The 22763-nt window shown below is 49.2% G+C and overlaps 6 protein-coding genes across 6 annotated transcripts; 5 read left to right on the top strand and 1 right to left on the bottom strand.

The window, feature by feature from the left end:
* Positions 1 to 1094: 1094 nt before the first annotated feature.
* Positions 1095 to 2826, top strand: F5B22DRAFT_639180 (triose-phosphate transporter family-domain-containing protein; the record flags this gene model as incomplete). The annotated part of the gene is made up of 8 exons (XM_047977683.1): positions 1095 to 1186; positions 1261 to 1328; positions 1505 to 1622; positions 1686 to 1785; positions 1843 to 1993; positions 2047 to 2148; positions 2275 to 2429; positions 2488 to 2826. 8 exons carry the CDS (start codon positions 1095 to 1097, stop codon positions 2824 to 2826), a joined length of 1125 nt encoding a protein of 374 aa, XP_047826798.1.
* A 798-nt stretch (positions 2827 to 3624) lies between these two features.
* On the bottom strand, positions 3625 to 4750 carry F5B22DRAFT_660196 (uncharacterized protein; the record flags this gene model as incomplete). Its single annotated transcript, XM_047980260.1, has 2 exons — positions 3625 to 4336; positions 4420 to 4750. 2 exons carry the CDS (start codon positions 4748 to 4750, stop codon positions 3969 to 3971), a joined length of 699 nt encoding a protein of 232 aa, XP_047826797.1. The 3' UTR covers positions 3625 to 3968.
* Positions 4751 to 9381: 4631 nt separating this feature from the next.
* Positions 9382 to 10551, top strand: F5B22DRAFT_446683 (uncharacterized protein). Its single transcript, XM_047971925.1, has 2 exons — positions 9382 to 10008; positions 10083 to 10551. The coding sequence occupies exons 1-2, from the start codon at positions 9901 to 9903 to the stop codon at positions 10218 to 10220; spliced, it is 246 nt and encodes an 81-aa protein (XP_047826796.1). The 5' UTR covers positions 9382 to 9900; the 3' UTR covers positions 10221 to 10551.
* A 110-nt stretch (positions 10552 to 10661) lies between these two features.
* F5B22DRAFT_623476 (PUA domain-containing protein) lies at positions 10662 to 11987 on the top strand. The gene is made up of 2 exons (XM_047976062.1): positions 10662 to 10810; positions 11023 to 11987. The coding sequence occupies exons 1-2, from the start codon at positions 10797 to 10799 to the stop codon at positions 11615 to 11617; spliced, it is 609 nt and encodes a 202-aa protein (XP_047826795.1). The 5' UTR covers positions 10662 to 10796; the 3' UTR covers positions 11618 to 11987.
* A 1394-nt stretch (positions 11988 to 13381) lies between these two features.
* F5B22DRAFT_446680 (MFS transporter) lies at positions 13382 to 15651 on the top strand. Its single transcript, XM_047971924.1, has 3 exons — positions 13382 to 13628; positions 13687 to 14489; positions 14559 to 15651. The coding sequence occupies exons 1-3, from the start codon at positions 13447 to 13449 to the stop codon at positions 15053 to 15055; spliced, it is 1482 nt and encodes a 493-aa protein (XP_047826794.1). The 5' UTR covers positions 13382 to 13446; the 3' UTR covers positions 15056 to 15651.
* Positions 15652 to 16992: 1341 nt separating this feature from the next.
* On the top strand, positions 16993 to 22483 carry F5B22DRAFT_623471 (ABC-2 type transporter-domain-containing protein). Its single transcript, XM_047976061.1, has 3 exons — positions 16993 to 21532; positions 21605 to 21962; positions 22044 to 22483. Exons 1-3 carry the CDS (start codon positions 17420 to 17422, stop codon positions 22217 to 22219), a joined length of 4647 nt encoding a protein of 1548 aa, XP_047826793.1. The 5' UTR covers positions 16993 to 17419; the 3' UTR covers positions 22220 to 22483.
* Positions 22484 to 22763: the final 280 nt, after the last annotated feature.

Raw genomic sequence — 22763 nt, 5'->3', positions numbered from 1 at the left:
CTGTCTGATCTAAGCCTGGAAAAGGCGACAATCTGCTTCTGATCTGCTACCAGCACGTGGGGGAAATAGGGGCTTATCGGTTGGCCACACCGTTCCTTGCTCTCCCTATATAACAGGCTTATATGTACCACGTACTTAATCTACATCGTGATAGATACCGGAATGCAGCTGACGTCAAAGCACTTTGTCGATCGATGCAAAAGATGTACCACACTGTATGTACAGTACATGTTAAGTAGGACTACCATGTACACTACAGTACACTACACTACGTAGTACCTACACTACTTACAAGTCTGCGCTCGACGGGTCAGGACAGATCCATCCAATTTCCCCGTTGATTAAAGTCTTGGCGAATGGTTGCATTAGACTGTGACCGACCGCTGGGAGCGCTGAGTGGCTGTCAGCATAAGCGGTTTGAATTTTTATTCCTTGCACTAATTTCCTGCCAACTCCAGCCCAGGTCAGAAAAACCCAGGCGAGCCAGGTCTCTCTACTACCTATGTAGAGGCCCTGTCAACGCTTATCGATGCCAACGGCGCTACATCCCTGGCAAATACGTCAAGTACATGCCTATACTTAGGTACCCAGCTGAGATCAACGGCAGCTATCGTCCACTACTAGAGCCCGTCTGAGCCCGCTAATGATATTAACCTTGGCTGGGTCTGGCTGGGTAAGTGCTGTAGTGTCCTCCACTACTTCGTAATCCATGATAGTACAGGTACAGGTACAGGTACCTGTGAGATGCTAAGTGCCACCTCCCTAGGTCTGCTAGGTACTGTACTTAAGTACAGTAGGGGCCACTTAGGCTATGTGCACTAAAGTAAAGTGGGTAGGTAGCCCACGTATAGACAAGTACCGATCTGCATATGTCGAGTTTGGCCTTGAATCAGATCAAAAAAAAAGTGCCTGGGTCCCCATCCCGTGTTGCTCGTTCTCCTTAAGAATTTTTAATCCCCGTGCGACTTCACCATCTTTTCCATCACAAACACCACGCCACGTCCGAGAGCCGACTGAGAGACTGCTTTCAACTGCGCTCTGTCATATCCCTTGCACAAGCCCTTGCCATAACACACTCATTCCTTCTTCACAAAATGGGCTCTCCTAACGAAGAGCGCAAGCTCGAGGGCGGGGTGGCTCAGGTACCGCCGCCAACGCAAAACATCCACCCGGCTTTCTACATCGCGTACGAGACCATCTCATCATTCTCCTCAAGGCCCAAGGCCATCGTGGATTACGCTGTGCTGACAGGTGCCGCAGATTATGGATTGCCCTCAGTTCCAGTGTCATTCTCTTCAACAAATGGGTGCTTTTCACTGCCAAGTTCGGTATGTCTCTCCTCAGCCCTGCGTAGCCCCAAGCCACCTGTTCAATAAGCAACCTACATGAATGAACCCGTCCAGTTGAGTACCAGCTAACGTGATTGATTAGATTATCGTGAGTAATGTCCAAAATGGAAATGCTGTTGCGCCTGGACCAGTCTATTGACCCGAGTGATTGACAGCTCTATTCCTGACAACGTGGCACATGGCTTTCGCTACGTTGATGACGCAGCTTATGGCTAAGTTTACCACGACGTTGGACTCGCGCCACAAGGTGCCTATGAACGCCAATACCTACATGTAAGCACACGACGTGAACCCGACGCCATAGATCTGAACTCCGTGTAATTAATGATAAAACAGAAAAGCCATTGTACCGATTGGTATCATGTTCAGTCTGAGCTTGATTTTCGGTAACTTCGCTTACCTTTACCTGAGTGTTTCCTTCATTCAAATGCTCAAGGTTTGTTATCCCAGCGTCTCTTGAAATGGACGGTCAAATTTGATTAGATTTACTTAGGCCACCAACGCTGTCGCTACTCTCCTCGCGACATGGGCATTCGGCATGGCTGCCCCCAACTTGAACAAGCTAGTCAACGTTTCCGCCATCGTCATCGGTGTGGCTATCGCCTCATTCGGCGAGCTCAAGTTCGATGGTCTAGGATTCATCAGTATGAACCCGCTTGTCTCAATTTAATGCGAAATGATCTAACGTCACGTTTAGTCCAAGTTACTGGCATTGTCTGTGAAGCGCTGCGACTGGTCATGGTCCAGCGCTTGTTGAGCTCTGATGAGTTTAAGATGGACCCTCTGGTCTCTGTGTACTGTAAGAAGCCCTCCAAAGCCTCCCATATAATGTGAACCATAGGCTGCGTCTTCACAACGATATGGTTTTCATGTTGTGCTTCATACCCTCTGAAAATGCAGAGCCGAAGAGCTAACTACCGATTAGATTACGCCCCTGCATGCGCTGTCATTAACGGTTTCTTTACAATTCTGATTGAACTCCCCCGTATGACTACGGGCGACATTCTCAATGTTGGCCTGATTACACTCATTGCCAACGCTTTCGTTGCCTTCCTCCTCAACGTATCCGTCGTGTTACTGGTATGTGCATTAACCCATATAATTTGCACTGATTATTGTAATGCTAACATGCGATTAGATTGGCAAAACCAATGCTGTCGTGCTTACCATGTCTGGTGTACTCAAGGATATCCTGCTAGTCGTTGCCTCCATGGTCATTTTTGGTGACCCGGTGACTCTGCAGCAATACTTCGGCTACTCAATTGCTCTCGCTGGTCTGGTTTACTACAAGCTCGGTGCCGAGAAACTGCAACAGATGACTACTGATGCCAAACTCACCATTAACGAGGTGCGCCGCAGCAATCCCGCTGGCTTTAAGCTGGGTCTTATTTGCAGTGGTCTTTTCTTTGTGGCCTTCATTTTCATGAGCTGGTCCAAAGGTCTACCAGGTTCATCTCTCCCTACGCCTGCCGCCTAATCTCTCTATCCACTAATACGACAATACTTCGACACTTATACGGGCCTTCCATTAATCTCCCTATTCTTTGAAGGGGCTTCGGACTTTATCTATTTTATGTCGAGATCAAGACTAGGGGGGCTATGATGAAGGGATACGTGGATAAAAAGGGTGAGAGCTGTGCTGTCGTTTCCCTAATCCGGTATCCGTATGGCCTTATTGGCTTTCCAAGGAAAGCACTCTGTACTCCTACGTTTCTTCCTTTTTCGCATTTGTTTCACGTACATACTTCAACTCACCTATTTTCTGCACATGTTGGCATACGCTTCCTCGGCTAGGGATACTTTTTTCTTTAGAAAATATTAGAAGTTAATGATGATGACGGTAATCCACAGTCTGCGCTCCGATATCTTTGAATCTAACCTCCTGTGATTTGTTTCACGGGCCCACACTGACTGCTAGAACCCGAATTACGCTATGGCCAGTACCAAGGGTATCTCAACTCAACCAGGAGAAGACTAAACATCACCGAAAAGTATACGAAGAAATAAAAATAATGCCCACGCGTGAAACGGTGGGGATCGCCTTCGAATACATACTGCGATCAAAACCCAGGACCATTTCGGAGGTAACGTCTGCTTTGCTACGCCTTTGAAACTCCCATAGCGGCAGCTTCACGACGACAAGGATATTCATCCATGCACCACTCGAGAAAGACGGCAATATTTATCTTGCAAAAGAGCACCACGCCCTATTTGCCATAACAGTCTGGGCAATAGGAGTAATAGGAAGTTTTTGGGCATTTGATCAAATTTGGAAATCGAATTCGATATCGATATGGTCTATTTACCGTCTATCTCGTCGTACGACAACACCAAAGCCTTTTGAACAAATTTGGATTATGAGGATCAAGAAAGACTCGATGGGCCGCGATATCCAGTCTCAGAAAACCCCGAACACCAATGCAATGAATCGAACGAGTTCTATTCTCCGACGATGAGGTATCAAAAAAAAAAACAAAAAAAAAACAGCAAAGCGCCCTAAGACCTGACTAAACGCCATGAAAATGAGCCGAATGCGTCGTCCCTGCGTCTCAACTTGCACAACGAACGCCACATTAACCACGTGATGAATCGGCGAAGAAGGAATTAGGTTGGCCTGCCTCAAGCGGCACTCCGGTCGTCGAAAGGGTTCTCGGGATATCTCGGGCTGCCGCGCCGCTGGGCCCATTCCAGCGCCTCCCTCTGCTGGCGTCTCTCGCGCTCCCGCCGGACTTGGTCCTGCGCGTACGTGCGCCGCGCGGCTTCGGCGTCGGCCTCGTCCCTCTTGCGCTTGTCTTCTTCTGCCTGTGCGCGGGCGAGGGCGCGCGCTTTCCGCTCGCGCAGGTAGTAGAATAGGACTACTGCTGCCGTAATCACTGCGGCGACCGCTAGGACGACTGAGACGATTATCCCGCTGGTTGTGATGGAGCCCGATGAGCTGTTTTTGGCGTCGGGTGCGGGTGTTGGGGTGGGCGTTGGCGATGTTTCTGCTACTGCTGTGTTAGTTGGTTTTTTCTAATGGACGACACACGATGCTCGTCTATTTCTAGAGCAGGGGACGGGACGCTTTTACCTGGTGCTGCGTTACGTCTTCGTAACTCTGGGATTGAGACGCTTGCGTCGCAGCTCTGTAGTATCGTCGTGGCTTCTGATGTCGCTTCGGCTATCGTGCACCCACTTTCTACGAAACAGCTCTGCAGATACTCCGTTGTGACGATATCCGGAATAGACAGGAAGCATTCTTGCAGCCGCACTGGATCTTCGTTCCCGCAAGCTGCTGCTTGGACTAATATGCCGGCGTTCTCACGCACACATGTCAATCTATCCGATATCGCGCTGGCCATCGATGCCGAGCTAAGAAGAAGGCCGAGGAGCGTGGCGGGGAGCGTCGTGCTTGGATGCATGGTGGATATCTGGGTATCCAGAGGTCGGAGAGGATGGGGGAAAGAAGTAAGCGAAGTGGGTATTAATGACTATTGCTTAAGAAACTGTAAAGTCGGCGCCGGATCCTCGGGCTCGTCCCTCTGGCTCGGATATGTTCCTTCTAAGGAGCGCCGTTCCGTTTCGTTTGGTTTCAAGAAGAAACGTCTTGGTACAGGTTGCTGTTATAAGGCTGTTTGCTGCGACTTATGCTGCCAAGATGAAATCAGAACATGGAAACAAAAAACACATTACCACCGGTCTAAAAAATTTAATCTATATAGATCTAAAACGAAAATGTGGTCGTCAATAGGGCAGTGATTATTATGTGTTTATAGGATTCCCCCCATCGTATCCCGTATCACCGCCCGGACCTCTCCTCGTCGCACAAACATATAGCCCAGCCGGTGAGCTTCACCTCATTTCCACGCCGATCAGCTTTTTGAACCCCAGCCCCAGGCATGTTTAAAACATTAGAGAAAGCTGATGGAGGCTTGGGCCTTTAGTCATGTAGGTCTACAACTAGGTAGCCAGCTAGGTCAGCCAGTGACATAGCATTGACTGATGAACGGCCTACACTGTAGACGTTAGTGCGTAGATTTCGAGATTTGCACATCGGTATGCGTCACCCACGGCGGCAGCAGCACTTTGCATTGTCTTGCACGCGTGGTAGTGTGGTGATAGCTGAGCCCGCTAATGCCGCTTCCGTCACCCAGCTACGATGAGCTGAGGCTGACCGACGCGCGCCCGTTGCTTATTATAGCATGCGCGGCTGTCATCTCTTGCAGCTTGGCATGCAGCCATAGGGCTGGCTGATTTTTATTTTTTTTTTTTCTCTAACCCTTTCCTTGCTTTTTGTTCATCCATCTCCATGCAGACACAGTCATGAAAAAATGATATATCATGTTATTATCCTGGGCAGGTTTGAACAGGTCAGGGACAGCGTAGGACATAGTAAGTAAGTAGGCAGGTAGCTGATGATGCCTTGCTTCAGGAGTTGCGCCCTAAAACGCTGCTTGCAGACGGGGTAAGACGCATGGCTGGCATATGAATCGCATCCTTCGTCCTGCCCTGCCAAGCCGCGTTTTCTGTCAACTTTGGAAATACCTACTGACCTACATGACTAACTAAATTATGCAGTGCGGAGAACAGGGTCCTAGGCTAGAACGTGCGGCTGTAGGTCTCGATGATTGGTATGCTGATAGGAATTGCCATGTGCTGCCGGGGGGAATCTGTCGGGAACCCCTGCTCTGGAAACCCTCAACTTGGGATGAAGGAAGGGAATGGGGGAAGGATGGACGGATGGATGAGATGAAGCGAGCCGAAGCACGGGCCGGGGTTATTCCTTCCGACCTGTGATTCACATGTATAAGACCTACATTACATGCTGCCGCTCAAACCATGAATTGCCATATTTGGAATGAGTATCGATAATTGGACAAACCACGCGTGTTGATAAATATGTGTATATACATATCTATGTCTAATCATGGATTCTGAGCAGTATTAGGTAAGTAATCGTTATAGATAGTGCTGCCCGCAGACAGCTGAGAGGGTGTGGTCGGCTGACTGTATGATGGCTCGCGTCATTCTCATTCTTACACTATCGCACTTATATAACAACCCGTCCCCGAGCCTTTTCTATTTCTTGCGTGCGATTTCTCTACTCAGAAAATAGCCCATCGACCGCTCAACCTTTTTTATTTAGCAATTTGGAGGCTTAGATTCTAGTAGATGCTATATTTCTGTTCGCAATGATGCTCACCGGTTCTCTACCGGTGCTACCACCGACGATTCTGTGCGCGGGCTGTATACAAACGGGCTCTCCTCCTCCGCCTTGTGTTCAACTTCCTCTAAGCCCACGTCATCGCCGAGGCGATTATTAATAAGGCAGGATGTGACGGGGTAGCGTAGAAGACGTAATTGCTATGGCTGAGCCGTGTCCGTCATGAGAATCGCCAAACAAGAGCCAGTAAAGTTCGGGCTTTGTCTCGCCACGGCGTCTATTGTTTTTATGACGACACTGTGCTACGCGTCCCGCGCTACTGTATGGCCTCTGCCTAGAATTAAGAGGACTGTTGTGGTAGGTATTTGCACGCATCATAGAATAAGAAGAAAAATGTATCTAGCTTGTGTAGCACTACTGCCGTGGCGTTGTGATGCTACATGATATGATTACTTATCGGTAAATCTCACTCCCAGAAGAATTGAGGCTTGCAGATGCCAGTAGTGGTCGCTTTGCTTTTAATATACTCACCTCATGACGCGGTTTGAAGGTCTCATTAGATATTTACTCTAGCATATGAAAGGAAACAGCGCATCTATAGATAGGAGTAATCACAGTTGCAGTAGATTGGATCTATTCTGGATCAGGCGCACACTAGGAATTTTCAATCGAGAGATTCTGTCTGCTGGCTCCCAATTATGAAGCCCGCCAACTCTGGATAAAGCTATATATATAAGTACCTACCTAGGTAATCAACAGCGGTTTGAAGCCGGTATCAGCAATGCCCTGCTTGCAGACTCATCCTCACCTGAGGCGGACACGAGTACAGATTCAACTGACATAATATTCCGCCAGCTTCTAAATCGTTGGCTACATCCCAATCGGCTTCCGGCTGGGTTAGCTGCTGAACCAATTATGTGGGCATGCCTGTTGTCTGTCTATGAAATGAGTAGATAAGAGGCAACGATCCTCACCCATGGACGGCTATGAATATATAGAAAAATAGTTTGACTATCTGCTACATACGACCATAGCCACTGGAAAACTCGGGGTCCCGTCTGCTCCCCCATAGATAAGCCAATGAGCGCCGAATTAGTAGTTGGGTCGGTGACGACCAGCGAATCCTCGGTGTTGTATGTTTTATTTTTGCTGTTTCCCATTAGATATCAAGGATGCTAGATTAGTTATTTTTCCTTTGTTAATTGTGTAAGGGATACTTTACGCCGCATTTTTATAGGTCTGTGTGAGAATCTCGTTGTTTAGTATAGGGGTATTTATGTATGTATTCTTATTGTCACACGAGGAGCCCTGAATCCCCTCGTCCTTTGCTACCATGGTTCGCAAGGGGGTTCTTTCTAAGAAGGATATGCCTCTTTGGTCCATAGATCGTGACAGTCCGACTAGCAATAGTAGTTTCTAGGGAAGACTACTGCTCGTTTATATTCACGGTATGTAAGATCCAGAGCGACGTACGCCTTGCAGCTTCTAGGTTGATAACGAACTGGGTACACTTGCAAACCCACCCCTATAGCTAACCAAAATTCATGCCTCTTTCTCTGCACGCAACCTCCTTGACTGCGTATTCACGCGTGATGCTGTCCGTATTGAAGCTTGATAGGAAGTAACTGCCAACACAGTCGCTAATCATCGACACTTTCCTGCTCTTCTTCTCATTCCGTATTGTTGTTCAATACCCGTCTCTCTCCAGTTCTTCCCAGCTTTTCTCCTACAACAACCATCTATCTTCACCGAGCTCTTCATCTCTTTACGCTCGTCACACCCTAACCCTCGCCTGTATCTAAGCCTTCAAACGAGTTCGACCTTATCATCCCATCAATCCTCAGCTATCAGTTGCAGGATTTCTTTCCTTGCCTCTTCTTTGCGCGTCCCCTGATTACTGGTAACTCCATCCAAGTACTAGTGGTCTAAAATTGGGCGGCAACAGGTTCCATATACCCTTGTGCAGTCAACAGGTAAGCATTAAATCTAGCCTGCTTAGGTCTCAGATGCTCCCGACGCAAATACTGATCTCTTGTTACCAAGCGAGTAGGCGTTAATTGTCTAGGAGCTCTTCATCATTGACCTCTCTGATTCTCCCTCAGTATTCCTAAAAGGTGGGTGCATCGTGATATTAAGCAGCAATTTCTGACGCGGCAATGAGAGTGATACTGAGCCGCCGGGTGAGGAGACGCTCCAGGACATACCTGTGGTAACGATGAATGTACCCCATAAGACGTTAGCTTTCCTGGAAGCTAACGCACCACGTTTTTTCCCCTCTAGGGTGGTCTTCTGGAAATGCCTCAGGCTAAGGGAATACGAGATCGATCTGGCCACCGAGGTTTCTCGCTGGACGCAGAACTTTCGAGCTCGACCCTGTTCATCACTGGCAGCCACCCAACGATGCTCGAAGAATCAAGCCTCCGCTGGTTTCATACCCTTCGAGCGAGCTTAGGTACACGGCCAGGTTTTGGTGTTGCAACAAAAAGACAAAGGAGAGAGCTCTCGCTGCATATCAGAAGACATAGTGGGCGGGGCATTATCGCTTGGGATTAATAGCATGAGTTTCAACAGTAGAACTTACTTACTACCTAGGTAGGTATTTGAACCGTGTCCAGTTGACAAGACAAATGGCATAGATTGTCACGATTGGCTTATTTTCTGGAGATAAGACTACCAGTTAAGGCACCCGTTGTATTTAATCCTAAAGTGAAGAGGAAAAGCTGAAAGGTCTACAGCTAAATCTAGTGGGCTGTCTTTTGTGGAAAGTATAGGTCGCGTGTATGGCTACCTAGGTTTGGTAGGTAGTGAGTGTGGACGTACACTTCCAAGTTGCAATACAGCATCTTCCAACTTTAATTACACCAGTTTAAAGCACCCCGAGCTGCTATATCCAGTTCTTTTGCCGTTTCGTAGGCGAAATTACGTTTCAATTGACGTAAAGCATTCTTATGCCACTTAAACCATCGAATGGAGTTAGACCCGGTTTCAAAGGGACCAAGTGCGATAACGAAGTCTACCACTTCTGTGAATGTTAACTCCGTATTACAATGTGAAGAAAGATCCCTGGAATAAAGGGGAGGAATACGCTGCTAACACGTGAAAGGTATCTATCTACTTAGGTAGGTAGTGTCGGGGCAGGTACAATCTATAGCTGACGTCATATCAAAGGCGATCGATTGATCGCGGGTTTGTGATGCGGCTGCCAAGGTTCTCATGAGCCCTCCCTTAACTAAGGATCTCTATAGGTAGGTGCATACGTAATCCTACCCTACGAGGCATCCTCTTCTTAAACTTCCCCATCCCATCAAACCTGAAGATACCAAGCATCACCTCCAAACACACAACGCACAAGAAACTCAAGAAAACACCCAAGAGATTCCCCCACCCAATAGAAACACAACCTGCAACATGCCTCTCGTTGTTCCTGGTGTCACAGATAACTCTGGGGATTTGACCCAAGAGTGGCAGAACAAGCTGGTTGGCAAGACGGTGTCTGATGACTCGCACAGCGAAACGGTCAGTCGCCCATCGCCCCCCATCACCCCCATCACTTCGAACAGATTAGCTGATATATTGTGTCTGATGCGCAGAATTTCTGCAAGAAGGACCTGCCAGAGAAGTGTCGCGTAATCACGCCTGGCATGATGGTGACCAAGGACTACCGTCCTGACAGACTCAATGTCCATGTCGACGAAAAAGGCACTGTCAGTCATGTTCAGCACGGTTAAGCGCATCCCTACCTCTGCTGAGATCTCTCCTATTTCCCTTATTTGACAATACGATACTATGATGCGATTATGGTTCTGAGCGGAAGAACGGGAGGATGGTCCTGCGCAAGAAGGAAGGCTAGCCAACGTAGTCACTCGCTCACTCACTGTCCGTACGAATAATGAACAATGATTATGTCCACACTTGACATTTCACCTTCCACGTCTTACCTCCAATTGCTTACCCATGTACTCGGCATGGCAGGGCAATCTGTACTTATTATTCATGATGTTCGTGTCCCTTTGTCTGGATAGCAAGGGTACTATCTACTACCACGGCAGCCTAGAGCAGAAGCCTAGGCGGGCAGTAAATCCGGTGCTATCCGCCCAAGGCTAGGCGTTGACGATATGACCCCACTAGTGTGACCCCACTAGTGTGACCCCACTTCTGCGGAACTGCCCCTCGTCCCAATCCGGTAATGAGGGGCACAACTATTCTCGTATGCTAGATTTACCCCTCCAAGCCGTCACAAGCTCCCAGAGCATCATCATCATACCACCTGGTTCGTACAGCCGTCAACAACACCGCCAGCCAACATGTTCAAGAAGGAGTAAGTCAATTGTTCTCTTGCACTTGAGTCCATCCCACGCCGTGCTGTCAGGAGTCCTCCATCTCCCACGTCGCGCCAGCATGGCCGTTTCCCCTATCTACAACCCCGCCTATTAGTCTGTTGCCCGTCTCGACGCGTTCGCGGTAGCTGGAAGAGATCGAGCCGGTCAAGATTGAATGACTGAATGACCAATTATCTCTGACGCGCCTCAGGATACAAGCGGCCCCCAAGTCGAAACTAAAGTCGTCAGTACAGCGGTCTCTTCGCCAGTCGCTTCTAACCACGTTCCCGCTGCTGCACCGCTACATCGATGAGATCCTCCCCAAGAAAGGGTCGCTGTCGGCTATGAAGCTGCCCGACCGATGTACCTTATATGTCCTTGACGGCGAGCCATTGTTCTTCCAACAGGACACAGCTACGCTACTCCCCCACCTCAAGCTCGTCCACCGCTTCCCTGCCGCCTTCCCTAGCATACGCATCGACCGTGGTGCGATCCGCTTCGTGCTCTCAGGGGCAACACTTATGGCACCCGGCCTGACATCCGCCGGTGGAAGGTTACCTAGTGGTATTGTCACTGTGCGCGCAGAGGACGGCGCAGGAGAGCAGCTGGACGAGGATGATAGGTGGACGAGGGAGCTGGTAAAGGGCGAGCCCGTCGTTGTAAGGGCCGAAGGGAAAACGGAGGCATGTGCTGTGGGGTTCCTGGTCATGGGTACCAAAGAGGTCAAAGACAAGGGGAAAGGACCTGTCATCGAGGACGCACATTACCTTGGCGACGGTTTATGGAAACTGGCTACCGATTCATGATTCAAGGAGGCGAAAAGGTCTCTATCTGCTCACTATGTACCTACAGTCTGTCCGGTGCATGCGAGCCATGGGCAGGACGATCGAGGAGAGTCCGCGAGACATTGCATTCGTACGAAACTTCAAGGCGGGTATAGGCCGACGAGAGTGCCGACGGATTGGATCAACGGCTACGTCACCCTCTCGCGAGCAATAGCGTAATGCGAAGTGGATGTGGAAGGGCACATCTAGTGGGCACAAACATAACAAGATGCCACTACGCACATGTCACGATGTCCATAGTCATATTTCATGGGAGAACCACATATTATCCACTAGTGAGCGAGTGTATCTAATGACCACCTTGTAAATCTAATTCCATCCTGGGTTCAACATAGTGTCCGAGTAATCTTGACTGTAGACCTATATATACGCAGCGAGGCACCATTCACTTCCTTCAGACTGCGATTAGGACTATACATGAGAATCTTAGCCACTAATAATCGTAGAATCACTAGGTAAACCGCAGAATATGAATGAAATGGGTCTGGTCTCTATTGAATAATAAAGAACGAGGAGGAATCCCCTTCGCTTACCTAGGTACTCGTAGGATATCAGGAAGAACTGTTAGTTTCATCAAGTGATGGCTAGGTTAGAAACTACCACCCAGTGGTCTCACTTTCAGCCCCCCTCGTCACCTGTACGTTCATCGGGGTTTCGTGCATAATCGGAACATGGAAAAGAAAAGACATGTAGCGAGGTCGGTCTATATATGATTGGATGATTAGAGTATATGTTTGTTATTACGATAGGACGAATCAATGCTTCTCGTAACGTCATATTTGATGTGCTCTTTTGAAGTCTTACTATTTTGGTCATGGTACCTTAGCTCTCTGTGCTCTTTCTTCATACGCCGGGCTCCATTCCCGTCTCCGCGCCGAAATGCACTGTAACGAAGACATGCTTGTCCAAAACCTGACAACCGCGCCGTGTTTTTTCGCTTGAAATTCGTGCGAGCAGCATCAGTGGCAAAAGCCCGTCAGTCGGCTTTCATCGGCTGGTAGTAACGAGAGCGCTAATAACCGATGGCCAACTTGCCATGAGTCCCTGCCTGGCCTGACCACGAGATTGCGAACTGGACATGAATTTGTAACCGTCGTGGGCTGATGAATATGGGTTTCATCGTGTAGACTGCGGGGTTCATGTGGTAGTTAGGCATTTAAGTAGTATCAACGTGGAAAAATGCAGAGACAGGGGTCTACTTGGTTAAGTACTGTAGGACCTGGGTCCGTTGTAGGAACGAACGAACGGTTTATTTCTCGAACGTTGATCCTCTTAAGTAGACTGCTGGCCCACAACTATCTAACCTAGCTGTTGGTGTCCGCCCCGGCTTCGGCTTGCGCTTGGGCGCAAAGCAGTTCACAGTTGGTGCCGAGAACTGAATCCTTCAATAAAGTTGGACCATCAAAGTGCTGACACCATCTGATAGCCATTTTTGGGAGGAGGAAAGACGCGAGACTAGTCGTTCGCAGCCCGCCGATGTCGTCAAACGCAAAGGTGAAGGGCGCGATGTGCCAAACTGCATCGAGAGCAGCTAACCCGTAACAGAAAGACATGTTCGTGTCAGTCCAATGGCACTCCCCTGCTGGACGCACTTGTGCGCGCCCATTCGACGGCGGGCCGCAACCAACCGATGCAGGTGCTGGACCCCTGTCGAGACTTAAATAGTCCAGGTTTGAATCTTGAATCTTGAATTTCAACTTTTTGTCTCTTTCTCCTCCATGCCCAATTGGTACTATTGTTTTTTATTGTGTGACTGGTGAATTATATACGGACTGGATCTGGGCCGTGAGATGGACGAGACGCAACCCCTGCTGGCAGACGTCCGCATCCTCGACACCGAGCGCTGCGATGAGGTTTCCCACAAGGACATCGTCGACTTCAACGTCGACGGTGACGCCGAGAACCCCATGGAATGGCCGACGACATACAAGTGGGGCATAGTGCTCCTGCTCTCCTTCATGGCATTCACAGTGTATGTGACTACTTTTCATCGTGCCAATGATTGAATCACACTGACTTCGAACTCTTAGAACTTTCACATGCATCTCTGTCGTGCCTATAGCCAATCAGATCGTCTATGATTTAGAAGATGGCCATGTCAGCAAGTCAGCGAGCGTACTGCTGGTGACTATTTGGGAGCTGGGTGAGGCCGCCGGCCCGTTGCTCATCGCGCCGCTGTCCGAGGTTTTCGGGCGGTCTCCTGTCATGAACGGCGCCAACGTTCTGTTCATTCTCGCCACGGCGCTGGCCGCCATGTCACAGAGTACGCCCATTTTCATCGGCGCCCGTGCGTTGACAGGCTTATCCGTCGCCTCGAATGTGCTGGGTCCGGCTATCGTTGGCGACATGTTCATCTCTGAGCAGCGCGGGTCCGCCATTAGCTGCATTGCGCTGGCGCCGCTGATAGGGGGTTCGCTCGGGCCGGCAATTGGGGGCGCGATTGCCGAAAAGCTGGGCTGGCGCTGGGTTCTGTGGCTCTCGGTGTGCTTGGCGCTTGTCTGCGAGCTCGTCTTCTTCACCTGCTTTAGAGAGACGTATAAGGTAGCGGTTCTGCGGCGTCGGGCGGCGACGTTGCGGAAGGAAACGGGCAACCCGAAACTGAGGACCGTATTCGACATGGAAGAAGACCGAAAGTCAAGTCTCCACAAAATCTGGGAATGCGCCGTCCGTCCTGCTATCGTCCTATCGGGGTCGAGCGTCCTGCAGGTTTTGTCGCTTCACGGCGCCGTCTCATTCAGTTATTACTACGTGTTTTCAACAACATTTCCAGCAATCTTGCAAGACTTGTACGGTCTCACGCCCGCCGCGGCAGGGCTCGCATTTCTATGTTTTAGTAAGTGGGAGATTTGGGTCTATGTTTCTTCTGAGTGAGCGACGAATTTCGATCTAACAAGCATTGTAGGCATTGGCTCGATCATTAGCTTATTGTTCTTAAACTTTTTGCTCGACAAGATATATGTTAAGCTAAGGGATCAGCACAAGGGTGTCGGAGCACCCGAGTTCCGGCTTCCCATCGGCATCCTTGGGGCTTTTGGCCTTCCCTTGAGCGTGGTGGCGTATGGCTGGGCGTCGCAATTGCGATTGCCTTTGCCACTGCTCCTATTTGCAGTCGGGCTGGTAGGCACAACGTTGATGCTTGTGATTCTACCCCTAAATGCGTACGTCGTTGATGCCTTTGGCCTATACGCTGCGTCGGGCATGACTGCTATTATTGTTACCCGTTGTCTGATGAGCACTGTTTTACCCCTGGCCACAGACCCGCTCGTTCAACGGTTCGGCTGGGGTTTAGGAGTGTCTGTCCTGGGAGGAATCGGCATCGTCTTGGTTCCCATTCCCATCTTAGTTTTCAAGTTCGGGTCTCGTTGGCGACAGTTATCCAAGTACACAAAGGACGAATAGATAGCAAGCTTTTCTGTAGATATAAATAGAAATGATAATGTTTATGGTATCAAATGCATATTTGGGATCGCCTTCTTATCACATCTATGGGGCTGCCCGCCTTACATATTGATAATAATTAAGACTCCCGTTAATTTGCTGGCCATATACGTCACTTGTGCTTCACTTGCTCAGTCAGCCGATGTCATGAGGTCCCTTAGAGAGAGGTTTCATATGCACTTGACGTTTCTACTGCTTGAATGGTAATTTTTGATACAATATCTCATTTTGGCCATGCTAAGACGAGAGACTATCAAAATTGGAATAGATGTTTGCTTTGACGCACTCGGCTTTCACTTTATTTTTCGTCAAATTCTTTGCTGCACTCAATTCGCGGCTACGGTATCAAGCTCGGCTTCTGTCTTGGCTATATAGCTCCTAACTATTAGATGGTTCAAGAGAAGGGGAAATTAGGATGGGAATGAAGAACAAGTCATAGGTAGTCGAATGGATCTAAGAGGACGGAACTAAGCTTAGCCCCGCCCTACCTTATTCAAAACATGTCTCGCACTTCACTCGTCTGATTCAACCAGCTCACGGCTACGCACGTGTTATTTACTAGCAAAAGCACTTTATTGCTGATGAGTAAGTATGATCGGTCTGTTGCCGATACTTAGTGGGTATTGGAGATAAGCGAATCGGATCAATTGATGTCTTTAAGCTAAAAACTGAGTGGGGTATCTAGGGTGGGACGGCACTTTTTATGGTGGTAGGTATTCGGTATGACAACATGATGGTGCTTGGCGTCTATGGTTTGCCTCACTATATACTCATTGTATATAGAAGGCTCATCAGTCATCCGCAACTAGATATGGATAGTATGGGTTCTATGTTCACCCTAGGAGCATAGCAAGTAGATCTTTCGGTAGGTAGTGTTTGTTATTCGAGAATTTCGGCGTGAGTCAGTTGAGCGTGAAGGGGTAATCTCCGCATTGAGAATACCACTACTCCTAAAGCCCGATCTAAGTTAAGGTTGAGAACCGAAAATCTTTTATCGCCGATGCAACAAGTCAGGCATGAACGAGATTTCCGGTCCCATAGTTGCGGCCACTGGGTCCGGATAACAACTTAGGTATGTAGTCTAAATCCTGCAGCCATCGTCTTGATAACAAAGCTCTCCTTATTGGCTAAGGGTAGCAGTGTGAAGCTTTTTTTCTATTCTCTATTAATCAGCCATGGCCAACTGATAACTATGAGGCTCCGCACACCCGGAAACAGGGGAAATGCCCCCCGCCCCCATGGATGGACCCGATGACTTGGGCTAATCCAGAGCTCTTCGTTGGACAATTTTCAACGCGCGAGTGAGGATCTAGGGGGTGTAATACAAATCTTTGGTTATATGTACGTACATACCAGTTTATCGAGCTCAACGTTGGAGACCTTGGAATAGGCTGTAAAAAAAACAAAACAAATGTACGCAAGTCAGTGATAGTGTATATCTTACCAAGCACACATGTGTGCCATTGATTTATAATACATAACTGCAAGTTTGATGAGGTTGGTGGGCACGAAGCTAGCATAGTCGATCACACAATTCCAAGATTGTCTGAATACATTCAGGTACCCATGCGAGGCGGTGGAAGAAAAAGCTGTCACTTCTGTAGGTGTAAGACGTAGTTTGAGAGTGACAGTTTTATTTTACACCGCCTCGCCATGTACATATGCAGTACTGCAAGTAGGTAGTTACCGCTAGATCGAGGCTGATCCGCGTCTACCAAGGCCGCTAAGGGCCACTACGGGGGCTCCGCGCGGCGTGTGCTGGGGGACAGGCGAGACAGGCTGGATGCGCTAAGCCGGTGCTACGGCTGTAGCCTGTAATATACGGTCAGTGTACGGTACAGGTGCAGGTGCAGGTGCAGTAGGACCCCCTTAGGACCCCCTAAACCACCGCCGTCATTCACAACATCTCTACTTTCCTATGTGACGACATGATTCGCGGTCCACAACCACACACAGCCCACAGCCAAAATGCGCGACTTGACTTGAGTTAGACCGCTGATGAATAATGCAGCATGGAGAAAAGACTGGTTTATACCCGTAACTCCGGGTACGCTCGCCCTTCTTATATTCGGCCGGCTGCTCTTTGTCGAGTGCGCTACGTCAGTCATCAGTCGTCAGTCGATGTGCCTTAGGTAGTCCCGACATATGTCCTTCTGTATCTGTTTTCCCTCGTCTTTCTCTTCCATTTTGGACTTCTGCTAGAATACATCCTTATTCGAGGCTTTGGTGAACCAGTTGCGGGACACATCCTACGGAAGCGGCCGAGGTTCTAGCTACGGAGCGCTCTATCTAGCTTACAACGCCCGCCGACACGGAATTGCTTCCATGTGGGTCACGACAGTCGACGGAAAGGACCTCCAGCTTCAGCGAACCGAGTCTGGAGCTCTTGTGAATCCATGGCACAGAAATGAGATACCCTTAGATGCTGGTGGACTGCATCCCACAGCTGAAGATGTAGAAGCTGGCCGAGCCATAGAAGTGCAACCGGCTCTCGCCGGAACTTGGGGTGAACGAGATGCCGGTGGTGTGAATCCAGAATTAGCCAGAGAAGAATTAGAAGAATTGCAACATAATCTCATCCAACTGCATCAGACACGGACACACGAAACCCAGGCCAGTCGTCGTGTTCGGCCTTCTCGTTCACGAGGGGCAAGGGAAGATGCTGACCGTTCTGGTGCTGCTGCGGAAGCCGGAGGCGATGGTGATGATTTTGAGCTGGGCAAGTTCATGCGTGAGGGACGATTCGAGAGACGCACAGAAGAAGGATCGGAGAAGAGGGTCGGTGTCGTCTATCGAAACCTCACCGTCAAGGGCATTGGAAGTGCTGCGTCATTCGTACGGACAGTTCCCGATGCCGTCATCGGTACTTTTGGCCCAGATCTCTGGCATAACTTCACAAAATTATTGCCTTCGCTGCGATTCAGAAAGCCTCCTACACGAACATTAATCCATGATTTCACCGGATGTGTTCGCGATGGCGAGATGATGCTCGTCTTAGGCCGCCCTGGGTCTGGATGCTCTACCTTCCTGAAAGCAATCACCAACAACCGCGAATCTTACGCTGCTGTTGAAGGTGACGTCTCGTATGGCGGCATCCCAGCAAAAAGACAGAAGAAGATGTACCGCGGCGAGGTCAATTATAATCCAGAAGACGACATCCACCACGCCACGCTAAACGTGTGGCAAACACTAACTTTCGCCTTACTCAACAAGACGAAGAAATCAGGGAAGGAGGATATTCCTCTCATTGCTACCGCTTTGATGAAGATCTTCGGAATAAGTCACACAAAGTACACATTAGTGGGCGATGAGTATGTTCGCGGTGTGTCGGGTGGCGAACGCAAACGCGTGTCAATCACCGAAACATTGGCATCAAAATCAACAGTCATGGCCTGGGACAATTCAACTCGTGGCCTCGACGCCTCGACAGCCTTGGATTATGCTAAATCGCTAAGGATTATGACGGATATCACCAACCGCACAACACTCGTGACCCTCTACCAGGCTGGCGAAGGAATTTATGAGCTGATGGATAAGGTTTTGGTAATTGATGATGGACGTGAAATCTACTCCGGTCCTGCCAAAGAAGCGAAGCAGTATTTCATCGACCTTGGTTTTGAGTGTCCTGAGCGGCAGACGACGGCAGACTTCTTGACAGCAGTCACAGACCCCAAGGAGAGGCGATTTAGACCAGGCTTCGAGAACAAAGCACCCAAGACTGCAGAGGAATTAGAGAAGGCATTTAGAAACTCGGAAAATTACCAAAGACTACTGGAGGATGTGCGGGATTACGAGGAACATCTCCAAGAAACCGAATTCGAAGATACGAAGCGATTCGAGGGCGCCGTTCAAGCGGGCAAGTCGGGTAACGTTAGCAAAAAGTCACCGTATACCGTCTCATTTCCCCGTCAGGTGATGAACTGCACCAAACGCGAGTTCTGGCTACTCTTCGGCGACACCACGACCCTTTGGACAAAGCTATTCATCATTATATCGAACGGTCTCATCGTCGGCTCAATCTACTACAACCAGCCCTTTTCAACCGCGGGAGCTTTCACGCGTGGTGGCGCCTGTTTCTTCTCTATTCTCTTCTTAGGCTGGCTGCAACTAAGCGAGCTTATGAAAGCAGTTTCGGGACGAGCTGTAGCTGCGCGGCAGAAAGACTACGCCTTTTATCGCCCTTCCGCAGTTGCCCTTGCTCGTGTGATCACGGATATACCTGTGATCCTTATTCAAGTGGTCATCTTTGGCATTATCATGTACTTCATGACGAATCTTGATCGCGATGTCAGCAAGTTTTGGATTTATCTTTTGTTCGTCTACACCACCACGATCCTGGTAACGGCCCTCTATCGTATGTTCGCCAGCATCTCACCGGAGATTGACACGGCTGTTCGTTTTTCTGGTATTGCATTGAACGTTCTTATCATCTACACCGGATACGTCATTCCCAAGACACAACTGCTGAGCAAGTATATCTGGTTTGGCTGGCTCTATTGGGTGAATCCTCTATCCTACAGCTTCGAGGCCGTTGTTACGAACGAATTTTCCGCCCGTACGATGCAGTGCGCGCCTGATCAACTCGTTCCACAGGGACCCAACGTCCAGCCTGACTTTCAAGGGTGCTCGTTGAGGGGCGCAGCAATTAACTCTGCTCAAGTCACAGGCGGCGATTACTTGCAGGAGCAATTCAACTACAGTCGCACAAACTTATGGCGAAACTTTGGTGTCGTAATCGCTTTCACAGTTCTATATATTGTCGTCACCGTTATCGCTACGGAGATGTTCAGCTTTGTTTCCGCTGGCGGCGGTGCACTCATCTTCAAGAAGAGTCGTAAAGCGAAAACGCAAGCCAAAAAGATGGAGGCGCCCGATGACGTGGAGAAGAACATGGGCTCAGACTCTAGCACATCCTCGAACAGCTCTGGAAATATGACTGCTGTGAATGACGAATCCGATCTGGAGCAACTGAGCAACAGCGATTCTATTTTCACATGGCGTGATGTTGAATACACTGTACCCTACCTTGGCGGCGAACGGAAATTATTGAACAAGGTGAATGGATACGCAAAGCCCGGTCTTCTCGTTGCTTTAGTTGGCGCATCCGGTGCGGGCAAAACAACTCTCCTAAATACGCTGGCGCAGCGTCAGCGCACGGGAGTTGTCAGCGGCGAGATGTTTGTTGATGGCCGTCCATTGGGACCCGACTTCCAGCGCAATACAGGCTTCTGTCTTCAAGGAGATCTCCACGACGGCACGCAAACCATACGTGAGGCACTCGAATTTAGCGCGCTATTACGCCAAGAGTCCAGTATTCCGCGATCCGAGAAACTGGCGTATGTCGACAAGATCGTCGATCTACTCGAGCTGAATGATCTCCAAGACGCCATAATCTCCTCTCTCGGTGTTGAACTCCGCAAACGGTTGACTATCGGCGTAGAGCTCGCTGCGAAACCGTCACTTCTCCTCTTCCTCGATGAGCCGACGTCCGGTCTGGACTCTCAATCCGCATATTCCATTGTGAGCTTTCTGAAGAAACTTGCGCGAGCCGGCCAAGCTATAGTTTGCACAATTCACCAACCGAGCTCCGTCTTGATCCAGCAGTTCGATATGGTTTTAGCGCTGAACCCTGGCGGAAATACATTCTACTTTGGGCCCATCGGTGACAACGGCAAAGACGTCATAGAGTACTTCTCGCAGCGCGGTGCGCGTCCGTCGCCTGGTAAGAACATTGCCGAGTTTATCCTCGAGACGGCCGCACGGCCGCATACGCGCGAGGATGGCACTAAGGTTGACTGGAACGAGGAGTGGCGCAATAGCGAGCAGGCGGAGAAAGTGATTGAGGAGATCGATGGGCTAAAGAGGGTGCGCAGCGCCGCCACGGAGGATCAACAAAGTGGAAAGAAGAAAGAGGCGTACAAGGAATACGCCGCATCGACATACACACAGACAGTCGAGCTGACGAAACGCATGTTCCGTCAGTACTGGCGAGATAGCTCTTATCTATACGGGAAGCTGTTTGTTTCAGTCATTGTAGGTATTTTCAATGGCTTCACGTTCTGGAAATTGGGCTACTCGATCCAGGATATGCAAAACAGGCTCTTCACGTGCTTCCTGATCGTCACCATTCCGCCTACCGTCGTCAATGCCGTCTTGCCCAAGTTCTTCCAGAATATGGCTCTCTGGGAGGCGCGAGAGTATCCCTCCCGGGTCTACGGATGGGTTGCGTTCTGCACTGCTAATATCTTGGCCGAGATCCCCGCCGCAATCGTCTCAGGCACACTCTACTGGGCACTCTGGTACTGGCCTACGGGTCTGCCGACGCAGAGTTCCGTGTCGGGATATGTCTATCTGATGACCATTTTGATGTTCCTCTTCATGAACAGCTGGGGTCAATGGATTTGTGCCTTCGCCCCCAGCTTCACTGTCATCTCAAACGTAAGTCTCACACTCCCCTAAACAAAACATATGCGTCTCAATGGACTCACACTAACCCATGTCAACTTACAGATCCTCCCCTTCTTCTTCGTCATGTTCGGTCTGTTCAACGGCGTCGTACAACCCTATAGCATGATTCCCGTATTCTGGCGATACTGGATTTACTACATCAATCCCAGCACATATTGGATCGGTGGCGTCTTGGCAGCGACACTCGACGGATCCCCGGTTGAGTGCGAGGTCGCGGAGACGGCACGCTTCGACGCTCCCGGAGGCCAGACCTGTGGCGATTACGCAGGCACATTCGCCTCTTCGGCCGGCGGCTACCTGCTCAACCCTGAGGCGCGCACAGACTGCCAGTACTGTCCCTACATGACTGGAAACCAATACCTCGCTACGCTCAACATCGATGCGAGCGAGAAGTGGAGAGGTACGCCATCACATCTCCCATCGTAACCCCACTCATTACCTAGCAAAACATGACTGATTAACTAACTTCCTCTATCTACAGATTTCGGCATCTTCCTCGCCTTCTGCATCTCCAACTGGGCCCTGGTCTACTTCTTCATCTACACGGTGCGCATCCGCGGCTGGAGCTTCGGGCTCGGATACATCTTCGGGGCCCTGGGCAAGCTCGTCGGCGCGTTGAAGAAGCCGTTGAAGCGCTTCGGTCGGAAAAAGGAATGAGGTGCTAGTTGATATTTTTTGAAAAAAAAAAAAAAAAAAAAAAAAAAAAAGTGTGTTTGATAGCGGGAAATGATTTTAGAGAATTTAGATTAATGCTTAAAGATCTGGGGGTGATGGTTATGTCATAGAAGGGGTACAAACAGATAGAATATTGTCATGCTTCAGTGCATGGCAGATAATTAGTCTCACGGCGTCAATGGGTACCTAAGCAAGTTTCGTTCAAACATAGCAAAAATCAATCAACACTTAGTTGCACAAACCAAACAGACAGCGACGACAATGTTTCACATGAACGTGTATAGCAGGAAGATGAATCAAGTATGAACAGAGAGTAGAGGGATAATTATTAAGTGGTATTTCATATCTGATCCTAAATACAGCAAAACCATAAAACTTTAATTCTACCATGATAAGGGTATATCATAACAAAAGAAAATAAAAACGCAACCAAAGACGTAAAATCTGACACACAAATATATCTCTCTCTAGTGTGTTTACGACATTAAACACGCGGTCTAGTAAGGAGACAGCTGACGATCGCATT

Source organism: Xylaria bambusicola (assembly GCF_022495145.1).
Source record: "Xylaria bambusicola strain CBS 139988 unplaced genomic scaffold F5B22scaffold_56, whole genome shotgun sequence".
NCBI classification, from domain to species: Eukaryota; Fungi; Ascomycota; class Sordariomycetes; order Xylariales; family Xylariaceae; genus Xylaria; species Xylaria bambusicola.
Note: the sequence above shows the minus strand (reverse complement) of the source record. Positions and strands in the feature narration are given on the sequence as shown.

Bases quoted from the DNA above. Each gene is read 5' to 3' on its own strand.
- F5B22DRAFT_446683 (XM_047971925.1), top strand. From the start codon at position 9,901: ATGCCTCTCGTTGTTCCTGGTGTCACAGATAACTCTGGGGATTTGACC. The intron at 10,009-10,082 runs GTCAGTCGCCCA...TCTGATGCGCAG, and splicing joins ATGACTCGCACAGCGAAACG to AATTTCTGCAAGAAGGACCT.
- F5B22DRAFT_446680 (XM_047971924.1), top strand. From the start codon at position 13,447: ATGGACGAGACGCAACCCCTGCTGGCAGACGTCCGCATCCTCGACACC. The intron at 13,629-13,686 runs GTATGTGACTAC...TCGAACTCTTAG, and splicing joins TCCTTCATGGCATTCACAGT to AACTTTCACATGCATCTCTG. The intron at 14,490-14,558 runs GTAAGTGGGAGA...CAAGCATTGTAG, and splicing joins GCTCGCATTTCTATGTTTTA to GCATTGGCTCGATCATTAGC.
- F5B22DRAFT_623471 (XM_047976061.1), top strand. From the start codon at position 17,420: ATGTGGGTCACGACAGTCGACGGAAAGGACCTCCAGCTTCAGCGAACC. The intron at 21,533-21,604 runs GTAAGTCTCACA...GTCAACTTACAG, and splicing joins GCTTCACTGTCATCTCAAAC to ATCCTCCCCTTCTTCTTCGT. The intron at 21,963-22,043 runs GTACGCCATCAC...CTCTATCTACAG, and splicing joins TGCGAGCGAGAAGTGGAGAG to ATTTCGGCATCTTCCTCGCC.